The sequence below is a fragment of the Perca flavescens genome, chromosome 2 (assembly GCF_004354835.1).
Source record: "Perca flavescens isolate YP-PL-M2 chromosome 2, PFLA_1.0, whole genome shotgun sequence".
Taxonomy (NCBI): domain Eukaryota; kingdom Metazoa; phylum Chordata; class Actinopteri; order Perciformes; family Percidae; genus Perca; species Perca flavescens.
Genome location: NC_041332.1, coordinates 39,302,283 through 39,322,041, shown reverse-complemented (window position 1 = coordinate 39,322,041; position 19,759 = coordinate 39,302,283). Strand labels below are relative to the sequence as shown.

At 41.8% G+C, this 19,759-nt stretch overlaps 1 protein-coding gene across 5 annotated transcripts in view; it reads left to right on the top strand.

The window, feature by feature from the left end:
- The window catches only part of wdr17 (WD repeat domain 17), a 168,042-nt gene that overhangs the window by 71,910 nt on the left and 76,373 nt on the right, over positions 1-19,759 (top strand). For all 5 annotated transcript variants that reach the window (XR_003694233.1, XM_028596955.1, XM_028596948.1 and 2 more), the window contains 5 exons: positions 711-826; positions 16,216-16,302; positions 16,634-16,783; positions 16,869-16,999; positions 18,617-18,742. Coding sequence is in view for 4 of the 5 variants with exons in the window: in XM_028596955.1 (XP_028452756.1) it covers positions 711-826; positions 16,216-16,302; positions 16,634-16,783; positions 16,869-16,999; positions 18,617-18,742 (610 nt within the window). In the remaining variant the exon portion in view is untranslated. The remainder of the gene's footprint in view (positions 1-710; positions 827-16,215; positions 16,303-16,633; positions 16,784-16,868; positions 17,000-18,616; positions 18,743-19,759) is intronic.

Genomic DNA, 19,759 nt, shown 5'->3' with positions numbered 1-19,759 from the left:
AAGAATGAAAACTGTCTCGTACCATGATTGAGAAAGCGCCAGGCATCTGTGACTGCATATTGCTCCATAAATATCAAAAAAGAAAATTCTCTTTAGGATAACAGGGAGGTAGGAGTGAAGGTTTTTGCATCCATGGTTTTTAGGTGGATGGTTTTTTTCCCACCCATGGATGTTTTTTTCTTTTTTATCATCCTTGATGATTTGGATAGAACAGTGGGCTTACTGGACGATTGATCAAGCAAAGGGTCAAGACAGCAATTGAAATCACCACCAAGGATGAGTTGGTGAGAGTTCAAGTCAGTGTGCCATACACATTTGCCAAAATCAGGCTATTTCCTCCTACTTTACCTGTGACGATAACATAGCACCCATTGGTGTCAGACACCACTTTGGTCAAGGAGAACGGCACTGATTTGTGAATAAGAATTGCAACCCCCCCGGGCCTTACTTGAGATTGAGGAGTGGTAGAGTTGGCCCACCAGAGCTTAAGGTGATCTGATGGCATAAGGTGAGTCTAGTGTTTAAATGTGTAAGATGGTTAAACACTTTGTTGTGTTTGACAGGAGAGTTTATCAAACTCTTAAGTCACATTTGTGAATATACCTGCATTTTATATAGTAAAGAAAACAGGCAGGCCTGAAGTAGGCCTTTAAGTAATCATTTAAAATTAATTAAAAGAGAAACCCTGTGTGTCTGTCTGTACACTGCAGGACTGTTCGTATATGGGATTACACACAGGATGCGTGTATCAATGTCCTAAGTGGTCATACAGCTCCTGTCAGAGGCTTGATGTGGAACACGGAGATTCCTTACCTTCTCATTTCAGGTATGTCACTTAAAGTATTTTTTAATTTTTCAATTCTCTTTTTTTATACAAGCTGTTTTGTGATCATTGTCCATACTGTTGAGCTTCTTGTGTTCTTGATTGTCAAGTGTATGAGTCTATCCAATGTAGACTGAACAGGCCAACAGATATTTAAAAAAATATTTATAATCATGTGTTTTATTAATTTGCACTGTCCCCTTTGTAAGAGCCATTTTCATGTATTTTGTGTGTAGGATACAAATTGTCCACTAGGTGTCACTATTGCGCTTTGAGTCTTAGGTGACAGTGGGAAAAGAAAAAGAAAAAAATAATGTGTATGGATGTGTGTATGAATATGTAATTGGGTATGCATGTGTATATGTGCCTATAAGTAGGCATGTATGTGTAAGTATACATGTATAAATAAGTGAATAATTTAATTGTTTGTATATAACTAAAGTAGAAAAGTAACTTCTTCCTACTCCTTTTTGAACATGGAAATCCTTATTTGAATCATTTACAATAATTTATGAAGATATGTTTGCATTTTGTTAGTATTTTGTTTTGTTGGTTTTCTTGCTTGTACTTATTTATCTTTTATTTTTATTTTTAACATGTTCATAAAAACATCTAAACATCTATTTGGGTAGAAACCTTTCAACAGGCAATAGGTGTGCTGTTAGTCGGAGGAGCACAAATAGTTCTTGACTGCATGGAATTGCTACGCACCGCAATGCTCATGTGGATCTATAAAATGTATTGAGCTTGATGGACACATATGTACAGTCGGCTAAGTCATAGACTGTTTGTTATTAGCCCGTCTAGCAGCCCCTCAGTGGCTTCAAGTTGTAGGCTTAGCCATTACATCAAGTCAAAAACTTTCCTTAAGAAAACTGGAAGAGATATATTGCAGCGCCGGTGATAGATGTCGGAAGCTGCTAGAAATGGACATCTGTTTACTGGAGTCAGCTATAGCTTTCAGCTGATATTATCAGCAAGAGGACGCCGGATGCCGGCTCCCAGCGGCCCGCAAGGCGGCCCACTGGGGACCCACTGGATGAGGCAGCCGAGAAGGACGCTCCATAAGCCGGGAGGCGCCCGCGAGACGGGATGGCGGAGGTTGGGTTTAGGAAAAAACTTACGGGGAAAGGGCGCCTTAAACGCCGGGAGACGCGCCACAGTAACACGCGGGACAAAATGCCACAATAACGGGATGGCGGAGGTTGGGTTTAGGAAAAACTTACGGGGAAAGGCGCCTTAAACGGCAGGGAAAGGGCGCTGTAAACGCCGGGAGACGCGCCACAGTAACACGCGGGACAAAAAGGCACACGTAGGGACGCCATCCCCGGGAAACCCACTCGCCCGGGTGAAAGTCCTGTGTTGTTTGACCCATCCACCACCCCGACCAACCTCCCTACGCGGATTTTCGGCTTTTTATATTACTCCCTACAATTTCGTGCTGTGGCCACAAAATATGCTTCCCATTGAAATACATTACTTTACATTTTCGTGTTTTCGTAAGAAACGACAAAAACGTCTCCGTGAACACGTATCAATAGATTCAAATAATGTCACATTTACACGAACTTCCATGAGACCGGGCTGGGTATTAGTAGCGCTACACACTATCAATGGCCATTTTTTTGTTTTGTTTGAGTGCACACTAGTCGGGGCATAAATCCAATGCATTGGTGGTCGAAGATAAATGACAATTGACTTGACTTTCTTGATTAAAGAAAGGGTGTTAATGGTTCTTTAATGGGTTTGCTACCTGATGATGAAAAGAAAAAGCATGACATGCATTTAAGATTAGCAATTATTACGTTGCAAATCGAGAGGACAGTGTTTCAAATGATGCAAGCAAACACAAGAAAAAAGAGTGTGTGCAGTTGAAAATTAAGCACTGCCAGAGTCAAGGAAAAGGCAGACAGAGCTGCACTGCTTTAAAGAAAATACAGGCTTTGGAAGAGCAACAGCAAAAGCTAAAAAGGCAAAAAGAACAGCTGGAGCTGGAAGCTTTTGCCAGAAGCATCCACTGCTAAATTAGCAGTTTTACAGATGTGCAAAGTGTTTCAAACGCAATGAATTTCTACCTAAAAAAGGCACACACACAAAAATGAACTGCAAATGAGCTGAAAGCAAAGGAGTAACAGCCAGTACATCAGAACAAACCGCAACCAAATAAGGATTGGTCATTGCCAGCAACTAACCCAGCACCAAATGTTAAGCAGCCACAGGAGGCTAGTTGGCAACAAGTGGCTCAACCACAAAAACGGATTTATCCTCTCAACTCAAAACTGGAACTGGGAACCTGGAGAGGCCCACCAGCAAAAATGTATGTTAAAAGAAGGCGTGGGTCCAAAGTTCTATAAACCCAGGCCAGTGTCCTATGCTATGAGGAAGAAGGTGGAGATGGAGTTGGAGAGACTCCCAAACCAAGGGATTATTGAGCCAGTGAAGTTCTCAGAGTGGGCCGCACCGATTGTGCCTGTGTTAAAGCCTGATGATTCGGTGCAGAGATTATATATATATATATTATTATTTCTGTGGAGATTATAAACTCACGGTCAACCAAGTGTCGAGCTGTACCCAGTACCAAAATTGGAGGACTTGTTTGAGAAGTTGTCAGGCGGCAAAAAGTTCAGTAAACTAGACCTGAGCCATGCGTATCAGCAAGTGATACTTGATGAGTCATCCAAGCCATATGTCACTATTAATACACACAAAGGTCTGTTTCAGGTGAATCGTCTTCCATTTGGGGTCTCCTCCAGCCATATTCCAACAACTGATGGAGAGTCTGGTGGCTGTCATCCCGAATGTGGCTGTCTATTTGGATGACATTTTACTGACGGGCCAGAGCGACCAAGACCACCTTGCAACATTGAACCAGGTGCTAACACAGGAGAGGAAGCTGGTCTTCACCTAAAATGCAACAAATGTGTGTTCATGGAACAGGAAGCAGAGTTCCTTGGACATAAGGTGGACGCCTCTGGTCTTCATCCGTTGCCACATAAGGTCAGGGCAATACAAGAAGCACCCGCTCCGACCAATGTCACAGAACTGAGAGCGTACCTGGTGCTCAACTACTACAACAAGTTCCTGCCAAACCTGTCAACATTATTATCGCCTTTACATGTACTGTTAAGAAAGGAAACCACCTGGAAATGGGAGGCAGAACAGGAGAGAGCTTTTGAGGAGTCTAAGCAACTCATGCAGTCGTCCGATGTGTTGCATTATGAACGCCAAAAATATGGGCAGTAACCTTGAGAGCATAGACTGTTTACAAGCCAGGTAAATACCATAACAACGCAGATGCATTGAGTCAACTCCCTCTGCCTCAGCAGTCCGTCAAGGAAGAGCAAGAGGAACAAGTGCTGATGATGGAGAATGTGACCCTTGTGTTGGCAGCGGAAATGAGCAGATGGACAAGCAGAGATCCTGTGTTGTCCAGAGTGGCACAGTTCATTCAACATGGTTGGCCGCCACAAGTCAGGGAACCAGCTTTCCAACCATATGCTGTGAGGAAAACAAAGTTAAGTGTGCAAGATGGATGTGTACAGTGGGGGTCTCGCGTAGTGGTGCCACCGCCAGGGCGGGATGCCTTGGTACAGCAGCTACATCACGGGCACATTGGCATTACTAGAATGAAAGTTTTAGTGCGAAGCTACTTCTGGTGGCCGAAGTTGGATGCAGACATTGAAGCTGTAGCTAAAAGATGTGTTGCATGCCAAGAACACCGCAACTCGCCAACTCCAGCACCACTGCATCCCTGGGAGTGGCCGAGCAAACCGTGGCAAAGGTTACACATTGACTATGTGGGACCTTTTATGGGACACATGTTTTTGATCTTGATGGACGCTGATTTCAAATGGATGGATGCTTACCCTGTAACGACCGCAACGTCAGCCATCACGACTGAATATCTAAGGAAGAGTTTTAGCAATCATGGCATTCCAGAGACAATTGTGTCAGATAATAGCTCATGTTTTGTGAGTGCGGAGTTCAGAGAATTCATGCAGAAAAATGGGATCGAACACATCATTTCTGCTCCTTATCATGCTTCCTCCAATGGTTGTGCTGAGTGTGCAGTCCAGACATTCAAGTCAATGATGAAGAAGGCAGGTGTCGGAAGCCTGACCACTAAAGTGTCAAGAGTGCTGTTTAGTTACCGCATTACACCACAGTCCACCACTGGGCTGTCGCCTGCGGAAAAGTTACAAGGAAGGAAGTTAAGATCAACGTTGGACCTGATTCATCCGGACCGCAGAATCAAGATGGAACGGAAACAGAGCATTCAAAAGAAACATCATGACAAGCAAGTTTCAGGGTGAAGTTTCCAGGAGGGAGACGCAGTGATCACGAGGAATTTCAGTCATGGACCTAAGTGGATCCCCAGCTTCATAACCAAGATGACTGGTCCTGTCTCCTACAAGGTCATGCTAGGAGATGGCAGCATTGTGCAACGTGTCTGTACACGTTGACCAGATATTGGCAAGTTCGGAGGACTGCCTGAATCTTCAGAGGCAGCTTCTGCAGCGGCAGCGAGTTCCATTCCTGAGGGAAACCGCTGAGTTCCAGAAGAAGAAACACAGGACGTGGCAGAACCGGCTGCAGAAAATGCCAAACCAGCCGTAATAGACATTCATCCTCCAGGTACTTCAAGGCAGTCACCGCCTTCGACTGTAATTGCATGCCGGTCGGTGAGACCTGTGTCGAAGCCCAGTTATTTGAAGGACTATGAGTGTTAAAGTATGAAACAAATAAAATAAAAAAATAAAAAGTTGATTGTGGTTTAGAGTTGTGGTTGCATGAAGAGTGTTTACACATTATTTACTTTGTTTCAGTGTCAGAATTAATTAGGAGTGACTGACGCATGTTAATGGATTTTGTGTAAGAAATGTTTACGGTGGGAATGTTGTTCCACTGGTAAAAGGTATTGGCTTAAGGGGGGAGGAATGTAGTACATGGGAGGTGTTATATATGTCATACTGAGTGTGTCCCCAGGTGGCAGTAGGTGTTCATCTGGGACATGGGGGTGTGGTTCAAGGCTGTTGTGCAGTTGTTGTATTAAGAGACCACCAAGCTTGTGTAATGCCCACCCAAGTGTTCATTAAATCCAGATAACATCCATCCCAACTGTCCGTCTTTCCTTTCCCTGATCAAGGATATTACACCACGCATCCTCTTAAAAGGATCAACACAAAGCCACTCTGCCCATAGTGGCCGTAACTGTACACTATCCACGCTGAGGAGGAAAGACTGGGTTAAAGGGCCAACTCAGCTGTGAGGAAAATCATAACAGAATGTTCCTTCTGTAGAAGATACAACAGCAGAATGGTGGAGCAAAAGATGGCAGATTTGCCAAAAGAGAGGATTTTTTCTGATCTTCCACCCAAGTGCTATGGAGGGCCCTATTTTAACAATCTGAAACGCAAGTATCAAACGTGAAATGCAAGTAGCTTTGTGGGCGGATTTCGGGCGCTGTTGCTATTATACCGGCAGGATAAATGACTCTTGCGCCCGACGCAAATCTAAAATGGGTTGGTCTGAAGTAGCTAGGTGTGGTTTGGGCGTAACGTGAAAATAACCAATCAGAGCATCATCTCACATTCCCTTTAAGAGCAGGCGCGCTTGTTCCATGGCAGATTGCTATTTTGATGGCGGATTTGCCTGGCGCACGCCAGCGGGAGCTGTCCGGGATGCGGAAAAGTAATAAATGCCTGTCTTGACCGGGTGGCAATGTTGCTGCGGCCTCTCGGGCGCATCTCCTCAAGTCTGGATAGGATTGCTGCAGCCATGGAGCGTGGGCCTCCAAACGCACCACCTGCACCTGTTGTGCCCCTTCCTCCTCCCCCCACTCCATCTCCGTCCACCCGCTCTACCAGGAGCGCATCGAGTGTCCAATCCCACTGTAGTTCAACATCACATCTCCTTAAGTCCTCTAATATTTCCTCATTTATGTCATCAACATATCCATAATTCATGGAAATGTTGTGTAAAACACAACAAGCCACAAAGAATGCTGCGACTTTTTGAGGACTGTACTGTAAAGTGCCTCCTGATCTATCCAAACACCTAAAGCGCATTTTCAGTAATATTTTTCTTTTTCACGCTACATTAGGGCCAATCATGCGCCCCTAAAATAGCATCTGAATAACGCGCTACTGACTTTAGACTAGCACCACTGACTTTAGACCAGGTTTTTCCTGGTCTGTGGTGGAATTGTTTTCTGGAACTGCAGAATAGCACCAGGGAACTTTTGCGCCGGAACACGCCTCCTCTTTTTGCTGGACCGCCCCCGGGAGCGCAAATACATTCCCTAATTTACCAATGTGCGTCTGTGGAGGGAAAAGTCCGCTGTGCGTCAGGTGCAAAATAGGAATGATACATGCGTCAGTGTACAAAGGCAATTGCCCAGAGTGCAAGATAGGGCCCGGAGTGATATTCACCTGTCTGGCAAGCAGAGGATCTGGAAGTGACAACTTCTCTGGATACAGATGCATGCGTTAATGCATGAGAGGTAACGTTGCTCACATCCAGTCTGACAATGCAAAAGACTTCAAAGGAGTGGAGAAAGAGCTAAGGGAGCCCCTGGCAACTCTAAATCACAGATTCAAGAGGTGTTGCAGCAACATGGAGTCAAGGTGTGTTTTAATCCTCCAGCAGGCTCACGTAATGGTGGCGTCTGGGAGCGTGTAATCCGCATGGTAAGAAGGATTCTCAGTTCTGTTCTTCGACAGCGGATATTGGAGGATGATGGGCTTCATACAGTCATGTGTGAAGCTGAAACCATTTCGAACGATAGGCCTATCACCAAGCTGTCAGATGATCCAAATGATCTTGAGACACTAACTCCCAACCATATTCTCCTCATGAAAGGAAAACCATCATTGCCACCTGAATTGATGGAAGCAAGTTCAGTACCTCTCTGATCTGGAAACGATGGGTACAAGAATATCTACCTTTGCTGCAGGAAAGGTAATTCCGGCGCCTCTGGAACCCAGATGCACCGTAACATTAAGTTTTTGATTGCATTGCTATGTGGATGTATGCAATGTTTGTTTATGAGCTTGATGGACACATATGGATTTTTGCATGTTTATTTGAAGACCATTGTAATGAGCAATAAATGTCCATAAAACGCAGTGAGCACTATTGGAGTCTGTTATTTCAATTCTACAGAGAGGTTTATACAGCAAGCGCGTCAGCTTAATCATTAGCCATTTGATATTAGCCTGTCTAGCAGCCCCTCAGTGGCTTTAAGTTTCAGGCTTAGCCTTTACACCCTTGTTAAATAAATTTAATTTAATTTAATTATTTTTGGAGTACCAACAGGCTACTGCAGGTAAGCAAGAAGCGAGTAGCTTAACTTCTCAGTAATCTTTTTGTCTTAACAGAAGCTGAATAAAATGAACCCAAATAATGTCAGACTTGTGCAGGCATGGCTGTGGAGAAAGAAGAACTTTATTACATATGTTATGGTACTGCACATAAATAAGAATATTTTGGGAAGGAGTCCAAAATATATTATGTGTAATATTAAATGAGGAAGTATCACTATGCCCAGAACTACACCAAACACAACAACTACCAAAATCAAAGACAAGAAAATACGTAGTGGTGACCACGATCTGATCTAAAGAGCTGGCGTGTTGACTATCCCTTCGGAAAAACAGCTGATTGTTGCGCACATCTCTCTCTCTCTATTTCCAAGGAGAAACAGCTGATCAACGATCTAATAGCATAAGTGTAACAGAGCTGTGTGACATTATAATCAAATATATAAATGAAAATAGGTTGAGTATAACTAATATTTTAGGCCTACTGTATATACAGATCAGTCAGGTTGAAACTTGTAGTTCTGAAAGTTAAATTGCACAACTTAATGTAATGTTTAATATATGCCTTAGTTTGAGGTTGATATCATTTGAAAAAAAAATTCTTTACTTAAATGCAATTAATGTTTAGTTTTTTAAGAGATGATATTGTAAGCAATGTAGGCAATACAAATGTTGCTTTTTTCCGAAAACTTTGCTTTTTTCCCTAGTTTTGGTTGTTTAAAAACACAAAGAAAATGTATCAGATTAATCGATTAATCGATTAATCGATCGATTAAGTGCTAGATTAATCGATTACAAAAAGAATCGATAGCGGCAGCCCTAAAGAAAACCATTAGTAACACACTACGCCGTCATGGATTAAAATCCTGCAGCGCACGCAAGGTCCCCCTGCTCAAGCCAGCACATATCCAGGCTAGTCTGAAGTTTGCCAGTGACCATCTGGATGATCCAGAGGAGGAATGGTTGAAGGTCATGTGGTCTGATGAGACAAAAATAGAGCTTTTTGGTCTAAACTCCACTCACCGTGTTTGGAGGAAGAAGAAGGATGAGTACAACCCCAAGAACACCATCCCAACCATGAAGCATGGAGTTGGAAACATTCTTTGGGGATGCTTTTCTGCAAAGGGTACAGGACAACTGCACCGTATTGAGGGGAGGATGGATGGGCCCATGTATCGTGAGATCTTGGCCAACAACCTCCTTCCCTCAGTAAGAGCACTGAAGATGGGTGATGGCTCCAGCATGACAACAACCCGAAACACACAGCCAGAGTTAACTAAGGAGTGGCGCCGTAAGAAGCATCTCAAGGTCCTGGAGTGGCCTAGCCAGTCTCCAGACCTGAACCCAATAGAAAATCTTTGGAGGGAGCTGAAAGTCCGTATTGCCCAGCAACAACCCGGAAACCTGAAGGAAGGTCTAGTGGTCTATGGAGTAGTGGGCCAAAATCCCTGCTGCAGTGTGTGCAAACCTGGTAAAGAACTACAGGAAACGTATGATCTCTGTAACTGCAAACAAAGGTTTCTGTACCAAATATTAAATTCTGCTTTTCTGAAGCTTTTCATTATTAAAGGAGAATTCGGAATACACTCACCAAACGGCAGCTAGCAGCTAACGGCTATTAGCTAGCAGGGCAAGCTAGCTACTGGCAGGATCGAGACAGGGACCAGGGTAGGTGAATTTAAACAATGTCTGAGTTGAAAATGCATCTTGTTGACACGTAAGGGCCCTGTTCTTGTGGCACAGACATATTAATTGCATTTTGTGTCTGTTAAGAGGCACAAAGGCACTCTAAAACTTGCCCCGAGCACTGCCGTTTTAGCTCAGGGGACGCTTGTAGTACGTAGCTGCAGCTTCTCAGTGTTACCTGCACTGATTCGGGTCGGGGTTTTTTTCTATCGAAAGTACTCGCGTAGCTATAGCGATCAAGATTAACGTAAAAATTGGCCGGAATTCTCCTTTAAGAAACAACTCACCAAACCCATAGTTACAAACCAATTTGCATATATTTTCAGACCAAGACCAAGAATGTGTTTATCCCAGAGAAATCAAGCCTGAAATAGTTTAGAATATGTTTGGAAACTTACTGTATATCTTTCAGATTCTTGCATTTACCAATGATTCCTACCAAAGCTCTACATGCTGATGTAGGATACTCTCGTAGGGTACAGATTTGATCATTAGCAAATTATCAAATATGTTTTATCAATATTAATAAAGTTATGAATATGGTTATTAATAACTTTATCAAATCGACAAACAATCAAAACGGGGCACCACCCTGTAAGTCAGGGACCAATAATCAAACTGTGGAACAGTCTCATTTCTGTTAAAATCCTTTAAAAGGATTCAAAGGAAGGGGTGATTTCGAGCACAGACCCGTCCAGCCAGCAATTATTACAATTAGTACACAAGCAACTGCTATTTAAGTATAATAAGATTTATTGTCACAATTATCAGTAGCCAATCAGCAATCCTTCAATAATAAACTTATATACCCTTTTACAATATCACAATCAAAAACAAAGCAAAAACAAAACAGCATGTAGAATTGACACCTCTGTGTCTGTGTGGCGTGTTCCGTGTGTGTGTGTGTGTGTGTGTGTGTGTGTGTGTGAGAGAGTGAGTGAAAGTGGAGGGGGCGGTGTCGAAATGTAGTCTAACACAAAACTACTAAAATGGTTACTCCGGTGAGCTGCACATAACTATTTAGCCTCAAGAGGGCGATAGTGGTGCTGGGTGCACGAGGAGGGGCTGAAGAAGCCGAGGGGGGGTTGCTAGGCAACGCGCACGTTTATGCTAAGTCAAGCGTTAGCTCTATACAAGCTACATGTGGTTAAGCTAGCAGCGTTAGCTCGGGAGCTACGTGGCTAGCTTGTATGTGTGTGTGTGTGTGAGAGTGAAAAGAGGGAGAGAGAGAGAGAGAAAGGAGGGAAAACACGATTTATGGAAACAAACACTTAAAACCTTGATCTCTGGGGTAATGGGACTAACCGCTCTCTTCGTTTTACTCGAGATTCTAACTTAACGTGGCGTTATAGCAGAATCTGAGGTTTGTTTAACGGTAAAGAGTCTTTATTTCCCGGCACACTCTACGAGCGTGCAGCTGACTCAGCTTGTACAGTAATTCCTCCTCGGCAGGAGTTATCAGCTACAGTTCAACACAACTTTCAACAATATCTTGATATATCAGTGATATTCTTCACAACAGCCCATAGGACGCAGCGGTCCGATCACACATTAATGGTAAACAAAATAGCAATACCTTTTACTCATTAATAAACACCCTAGTTCTCAAATCTGCCCAGAACTATAAAAGCCTCTTACTTTTGGTGTACAGTCCATTGCTTATCCGGCGGATTTTCCGGTGAACAAAACTGAGTTAACTCTCGCCAGAGATTAACGACCCGTACCGCGGAAACAGTCGACTTGCAAGAAAACTCGTTGTCTCTTTTTCCTTGAGACGGGGCTGATTTACCCCTCTGCAGATTTGGTGTAACACGGGCTTCGTATTCACCAGGACTCTTTTGTATCACGAACAATACAAACGTCTCACTCGACCAGCGAATGATACGATGTTGATTCTCGAACAGCGCTGAACGATGTGTCTTCTTACGGCAATGAAACCACGAAGAGCCCCGGGCTGTGACCTCCGGCTACTTTTATCTCCCCTCCGCCTCCTGCTGGTGGCGAGTGGTGCGTTCAAGGAGCCGCGGCCAATCAGAAATCCCGAACTCAACTAAGGTGTGAGAATTCGTCGTTGCAGTTCTCAAGCCCTCCACCAGTCTGCCATTTTCCTCATGTTTTGAAGGTACAATCTCCATTTTGGAGACACCTTTGTTAGGAGTGAGGGGTCACAGGCTGGTGACTTCCCTACAGGCCGCTCTCTGGCCTCAGGGGAAGCTTCAGGCCTCACAGAATAGTCTTGATCATAACTGTTAGGTTCCAACACTGAATCAGCAAGAACCTTAACACCTTTTCTAAAATTCATATGTTCATCAATATAGAAACCTAGATATTTATACAAGTCTTCAAAGTTCAGCTTGAGTGACCCAATTTTAAACTCATAAATGCTGCGAGTAGTTAAAGGTTTTCTAAAGTGAATTATTTCTGTTGTCTTTCTATTGTAAACATTCTCCATTTATTACACAAATCATCAATATAGGATAGCATCCGCTGCATATTAAAACTATGTCATCCGCATACAGAAGAATACTTATCATTTCATTTTACGTTATCCCACAATTCAATGTTTTAATTTCCTTTGCCAAATTATGTATATAAATTGCAGATAATGTGGGGGACAAAGCATCACCCTGTTACCCCAGATGATGTTGGGAACCAGTTTGTGTGGAGATCATTCGATCTAACACATGCTATGGGCTTGTGATAAACAGACTTCAGAGCCCGATAAAAAATTCTATTTACCCCGTACTCTATAAGTTTATATGCTAACAGATCCCTATTGATCATATCAAAAGCTTTTTTGTCAATAAACCACAAATATGTTGGCTTATTTTCACTTATTCTTTTAGTTTTAATTGTAGACAATACAAAAATGTGATCAAGAATGATCTCGACTTACGGAACCCTATTACATCTTTCCTCTGACATATGTCATCGTAGTACCCCCCATCAAAGTCAAAAGTCTCACTAAAAAAAGACCATTGAAGTCTTTCTCCCACCTAATGATTATATCAGACAGCCCAGTCTCTAAATGACCATCATAACCCAGCACTTCCATGGGTATTTTACAACTACGCCTTGGCCCTCGTTTAATAATTTCTGACCAAAATCTCTTAGGGTCAGATTTTTGGATTCTCTTCAGATTTAATTACTGTGTTTTGATAACGTCTTTCATAGAATCTGTATCTTTTATCAAACCTATTTTGACTATTCTTGAAGGTTTCTAATAGTTTCTTTCTTTCTGTACAATTATTTACGCAGTTCAAAAACATATTTTCTGCTTTATGCATAAATTCCCACAATTCTTTTAACTCTTTGTTCCAATAAGGTTTCCTATTAAATGGCTTTCTTATAAAATGAAAGTTGTCGCCAGCTTTAATATCAAATTCTATGTCTTCTTTAATCAATTTACAAAGTGACATACCAGTTTTTCTAGATTTTCTTGTTCTCTATAATGTGTACAATTTGCAAGCGAAACAAGTAGTTGATTAAAATGATTTAAATGTTTCACTATTATGACTCCTACACCATCAGTAATGTTAAAAGAGCTGTCAGTAAAATATAGCTCTTTAGTCACTTCTAGTGGCAGTCATTACAACAACATGTACAACAACATGTACAAAATGAGTAGAGTACAAAGTTACATGGTACTGTTCTGGCTAAACCAACCCTGGGGAAACTTGATTACTCTTGTTACGTCTAGGATAATGCCAGAGCTTGGTTACTCATGCATTTGAAAACTGGAAAAACTAACCGCTTAGCAGCTCGACTGAAGGTAAGGGTTTAAGGCCTACCTGGTGTTCCACGGCTGTGTAAATACATCTACTGATGCTACTGGACACATCTTCAGTGATGTTCCCTCCTCCGGGCGACCCAGCTGAGGCTGATCAGACTCCAGCTTGTGTCCAGTTGGCGAATCTAGCTACTTTGCCCCCATGGATCTCCTCTCTTTAGCCATAGCCATGTTGAGGCTTCCTCTGCTGCTTCAGTGTTATTGTGGATGGCTCTTCTCCTCCTCACTCCATCAATGCCTAACACACTGAAGGCTCTGAACAGTAATGTTAATTTTGTCTTAGTCTTAGTCTTGTGCCAAAAGTTTTTGTTAGTCAAGTTTTAGTCGAATAAAAGTCTCGTCATTTTAGTCTTTTTTTTTAATCAAAAGAGAACTCAAGGTATCTTAGTCAAGTTTTAGTCGACTAAAAGTCTCGCCATTTTATTCAAGTTTTAGTCAAAACATTTTAGTCTTTTTTAAAATAAATTATTTCTGATAACCATTTCAGTCAAATAGTTATAAAAATAAATAAATGCTATAAAGTTATATAAATATTGAGCCTCTTCCTTATTTCACCAGTAAACGACAAAAACAACCACTGCATGGGGAAAGGATATTTTACAATAAAATAAATGCAGCACGAAACTGGCGAGGCGTATTTCAAGTGACATGACAACATGTGTTTTTCAGAAAACGGCAGCTGCAGACTGTCGTACGTCTCGTGTTGGAAATAGAGACAAACCTTTACACCGTTTAGCTTTCAGCATTTTAACTGTGTTAAATCCAACTGCTAGCTAATGGTAGGCTAACGTTATCTGCTGCCAAGTGTAGTGTTAACTAGCGCCCCGTGCAGCGATGTTTCAGTTGACTCTAACGTCCGTTTAGGAGCATCAGAGAGAAGCGCAGGCTATTCGGTCCGGTAGATAACGGTCGTTAGGGCACCTGTCGGTGCCGTAGCACCCGGGTCTCAGTAACAGCTGAATATTCTATCTCATAATGAAAAAGTAGAGACGATTGTAGACGAAAATGAAGAGAGATTAATATATATCTTAGTTTTTATTGTATGCAAAACATTTTAGTCTCTTCTTTTTTCGTCAACAATAATGCATGTTAATTTAGTCTTAGTCAGCGTTTTTGGACATTGGCGCAGTCTCGTCATTGTCTCGTCTTAGTCATGGAAAAAAAGGTCGTTGACGAACATATTTAGTCTTGTCTCGTCTGAGGAAATTAACACTACTGAACAGGGATCGGGCTGCAAAGCCCCTGCTTCCGACCTCTATTGGGAGACACCTTGCTCTCCATCCAGCTTGTCGGCACTCGCTGAACAGGCCCTCGTACTTGGCAATCTTCCTTTCAAAGGCCTCTTCCAGGCGGTCTTCCCAAGGGACTGTTAGCTCAAACAGAACCACTTGTTTGGTGGATTCAGACAAGAGAACAACATCTGGTCTTAAGGTGGTGGTCACAATGTGGTCGGTGAACTTGAGTTGCTGCTCCAGGGTCACCAACAGCTTCCAGTCTCTCGCAGTGGCCAGGATGCCTGCAGATGTTTTTGCAGCTGGTAATTGGCTGCTCTCCAGCTCTGATGAAGGTGAGGGCTTGCTTTGAGGTGCAGGAGCGTTTGGCCCACTCAACTCTTGCAGCAATGGCTTCAGCGATGGCCTGTCTCTACCTGTACCTTCCCTCTCCCAGTGCCTTCGAGCAGCAGCTCAGAATGTGCTCTAGGGTTCCACGCTTGGAGCACAGTGGACATGCTGGTGACTCCACTTTGCCCCATATGTGAAGGTTTGATGGGCTGGGAAGCACATCATATACCGCCTGGATGAGAAACTTGATCCGCTGTAGCTCTGCCTTCCACAGCTCCGCCCATGTCACCTTACTCTCGATCACGTTCTCCCATCGTATCCAGGCACCCTGTTGCCTCATTCCCACTGTCCTGCAGGTTCTCTCCTTCTTGACCACTGCTCTTACCTCCTCCTGGACTAGGCGGCGCCTTTCCTTCCCTTTGGTGGTGTCAATGTGGGGAGTTGAAAAGGAACGCAGTCCAGCCCTGCCTCTTGTTACCACTCCCACCAGCCTGTTGTGATGTAATCTTGCCACTGCTTGTCAAACAGCCCCCTCAGCCTTCCACTTCATTCCCAGCCTTTGCCACCTTTGGATCGCTTGAGTCTCAATATTGCAACACTTCCCTGGCTCTTGTTACCTTGAACTCCTCTTTCAAGGACCTTGCTCCTTATGAGCTCATAAGGAGCAAGATTCCAGATCGGCCCATCTGAGCTTTCATTTTCTCAAAGGCAGAGCAGGATACCCAGGGCTCAGTTTACACCTATCGCCATTTCTAGCCACTGGGGGACCATAGGCAGGCTGGGGGAACGCATATAGGTTAAAAAACCTCATAAAGTGAAATGTTCATGCCATGGGACCTTTAAACTGACAGTACAATAAGAGAATGTCTTAATGTTTGTAAAATGTTGGTACATGTCTTGCCGTTGATGACATTTGCTATGTCAAATCAACAACCAATAAATAGTTTATATTTATTTATATCTCTGCCTGCTAAAAATCTCTGCACAATTTAAAATTAACATTTTTTTGTAAAATGTTGTATTATTTTGTAGGTTCTTGGGATTATACAATCAGAGTGTGGGACACAAGAGATGGCACATGTCTAGATATAGTCTACGACCACGGAGCTGATGTCTATGGTAAGACAGAACTATAGGAAGAACAACCTGCTAGATTATTAATACAGTACAGTAGTACAGTATGTGATGAATGAGGTTCTTCATTGAAAATTAAATAAAAACTTTTAGTTAAACGGAAGTAAATTCAGTCAAATTAAATATGAACGGCTGTAGTCTCAGATTGCATGCACCATATTGGTTTTAAAAAGGCATGGTATATTGCAGTCCATTAGTTTGCTGAATTGTTATTGTATGATTGCCAACATCGAGTTTTGAACCTGAGCCCTCTACCACCATACTACCCCACTATTTCTATAATCACATGCATTAACCTAACTGTGTGTGTCTTTAGGTTTAACATGTCATCAGAGTCGTCCATTCACCATGGCCAGCTGTAGCAGAGACAGTACAGTGAGGCTGTGGTCTCTTACACCCCTCATCTCTCCACTGCTGCTGAATATCCTTACCAACCAGCCTTGGGAAAAGATAATAGGAAACACAGGTAAGAAAAGACTCCTGCTCTGTTCTATTTTATAGTGTTCTGTTCTAAAACCTCATTTAACTATGCTGGTTGTGTGTGTCTGCAGACACAGCTATGGTTCCGGGCTCACCACCATTGCTATGTGGTAAAGTGTCTCGAGACATCAAGCAGGAGTTGGATAAACTGAGCTTTGACATCAGGGCCAAGAAGCTCCGCTGGTTCTCTGAATGCTTTTCGGTACCTACATTCTGAATGCTTATTTATCATTGGTGATGTTATGTAATGATATACTCAAACAAAACACGATAGTCTTTGGAATCTAATGGGGGCTGGCTCAAAAATAATACAACTAGCAAATGAAGTTGCCTGTTGATTATGAGGGATCATAACCACACATCTTTATGCTGAGGAAAGCCTAGAGTTGAAAATGTCCGTTTACTTTGCTGCTGTGCATTATTTAAAATATGATATGCTTACATGTGAGTGCTGATGACTTGATGTAATGATATGGCATTTAAACCAGTGTGATACCATCATTTGTTATGTGGGATTGACTGTTTTCCACGTTCTGATGCAGTCTGCATTTTCAGCAGTTCATCTTACAGTACGCAACACACAGTAGGATATGATTTTGCCTCAGATTGAGTGTACAAACATGTAATAGGTTTCTGCTGCTATACGTGTTTACCCTTTACCTATGAAGTTAACTACATAGGACTTTGTTTTCATAATTTATTAAAAACTACTATATTCTGTACCAAGTTGATATTAAATATTACATTACGTAGAACTGGAAATCTAATCAGCATGGTATAAAACTAAATGTTTTTGCAAACCTAATTTGTTAAGGTTATCTCTGTTGCACAATATATATTTAGATCAGTTTAGACCATTTGGTTGATTAATTGTGTGGAGGTTGAATTATAAAGAGGAAATGAGGGAGGATATTTCACACTCAAGTCTAGTCCATCCAGCTTCCGTAGCGCCTCCCTCTTCTGGCCTTAATGTGCAATTCAAGGCTTTTCCTCAAAAATCACTTAGCAGATACAAGTGATGTAATGTTTGAACAATAGCAGATTTGATATACAAACGTGTATACAACAGCTTATTAAAGGTTACATGTATTTGATTTATATGGTAATGAGTAGGAGCTTTCCTAATGTTCACATGTAAGGAGTTTCCATTGCTACGAACAAAAATGCATGAGGTTCATTTGAATTGACTTTGGAATACAATTGGAAGGTAAGTCAACAAAAGGCTCTCTTGTGCACACCCTTTATTAGATGTCTACTTAAAGAAAATGTAAATCAATGGCAAAAGTGAAGGCATTAATATAGCTCCTTTACTAAAAGAACATGGACATTTTATTTTCATTGAGATAAAAAGTCAATACAAATGCATTACACTTAAACACAAGCAGATATTAAGAATTTACTTTTTTAATTTTAAAACAATAACCAACCACTAATAATCCAACCACTTTCTCTAATTCTTTTTTTCTTATTTTGCCATGTAAAGCTTCATTCTTTTGTTGCTCCCTACATGTATTGGAACACTGCATCAACAACAGAGAAAGGCAAAATAAAAGTATATATACATTTAAATAACCCTAAACAGCCTGCAGCACCTTCTAGAATCAATCTAATATGTTCCATGTGTGCATCAAATCCTGCAAAACACTCAACAGCAGACACATATTTTGGTACATTCTTATATACAAATTTAAAATACTGCTTTAAAAATTAACATTGATTGTTTGTTATTATATTACTTGTTTTTTGTGTAAGTGTGCATGCTGCATGTGTGTTTGTGTGTGTTTCTGAACACATTTGTGTGTACTTTATCCTGTGCCAGCCTCCAAGAGGCAGCAGTAACCTGTGGGACTTGGTGTCAATTATTAACGGCCAGGATGACTCACTGCTACCAGCCAGCTACAGCAAGGGAGTGATGCACATGAAACACCTGCTCAAGTTTAAAACGGTGAGTAGCTATGGTTCACAGCAAGTTGTTGTCCCTTTAAACGTACAATTTCTAACTTTGTGCTAGGGGCCTCTAAATCAAAACAATGGATGGTAAACACAGACTTTTGATGACGTTGGGTTGCGTGGAATTATGGGAATTATAGTTTTTATTGTTAAACACCATCCCGATTACAATACATGTGTTCACAGACGAGTTTACCCATTCAAGTGTATTAACTAGTGCTGTCATTTAAACGCATTATTAACGGCGTTAATGCAAACCCATTTTAACGGCGTCAATTGTTTTATTGCGAGACTAACGTTCTTTTTGGCCTAGCAAACATTGCAGTTTTTTTCACATGCTGTTGCAACAACTAATAACGTTAGAAAAACTACAACACCACACCGGATCTAGCTAGACCGGAAAAACAACAGGCACAACTATTGTTACGTTTTGAGTGGAAGGCGAGCGCGAGACACCAAAATGGATGCCAATAACATTCTGAATGGAAAGTTTACTTTTAAAAAGTTGCCAAATGGTTCCACTGACAAGATCTGTGTGTTTTGTCATTGTGAACTGAGCTATCATCGCAGCATGTCCAGTCTGAAATACTACTTGATGGCCAAGCACACAGCTGATGCGAATTCTCCGCTCCTCGTCAAAGCCAGGCGACAAAAGCACAAAGCAAGCCGATCCACTTTTCCATGTTCATAAGAGCATTAAAAAGAGAAAAAAATAATGGGACAAAAACAAAACAAGGGACATTTACAATAGATAAAAATGTGCGATTAATTGCGAGTTAACTATGATATTAATGCGATTAATCGCAATTATATATTTTAATCGTTTGACAGCACTAGTATTAACGTTACGTTTAGTTATTTATGTCATTCTAATAAAATAGCTGCAGTTTCCCCAACATAATTACGTTTTTCTTGATTTGATTTGTGTTGGTAGCTGACCAGTTAGCTAGTGAGCCAGCAAGCTAACATTAGCAAGCACTATCACAATATATTTCAATGTCAATGTCACCTT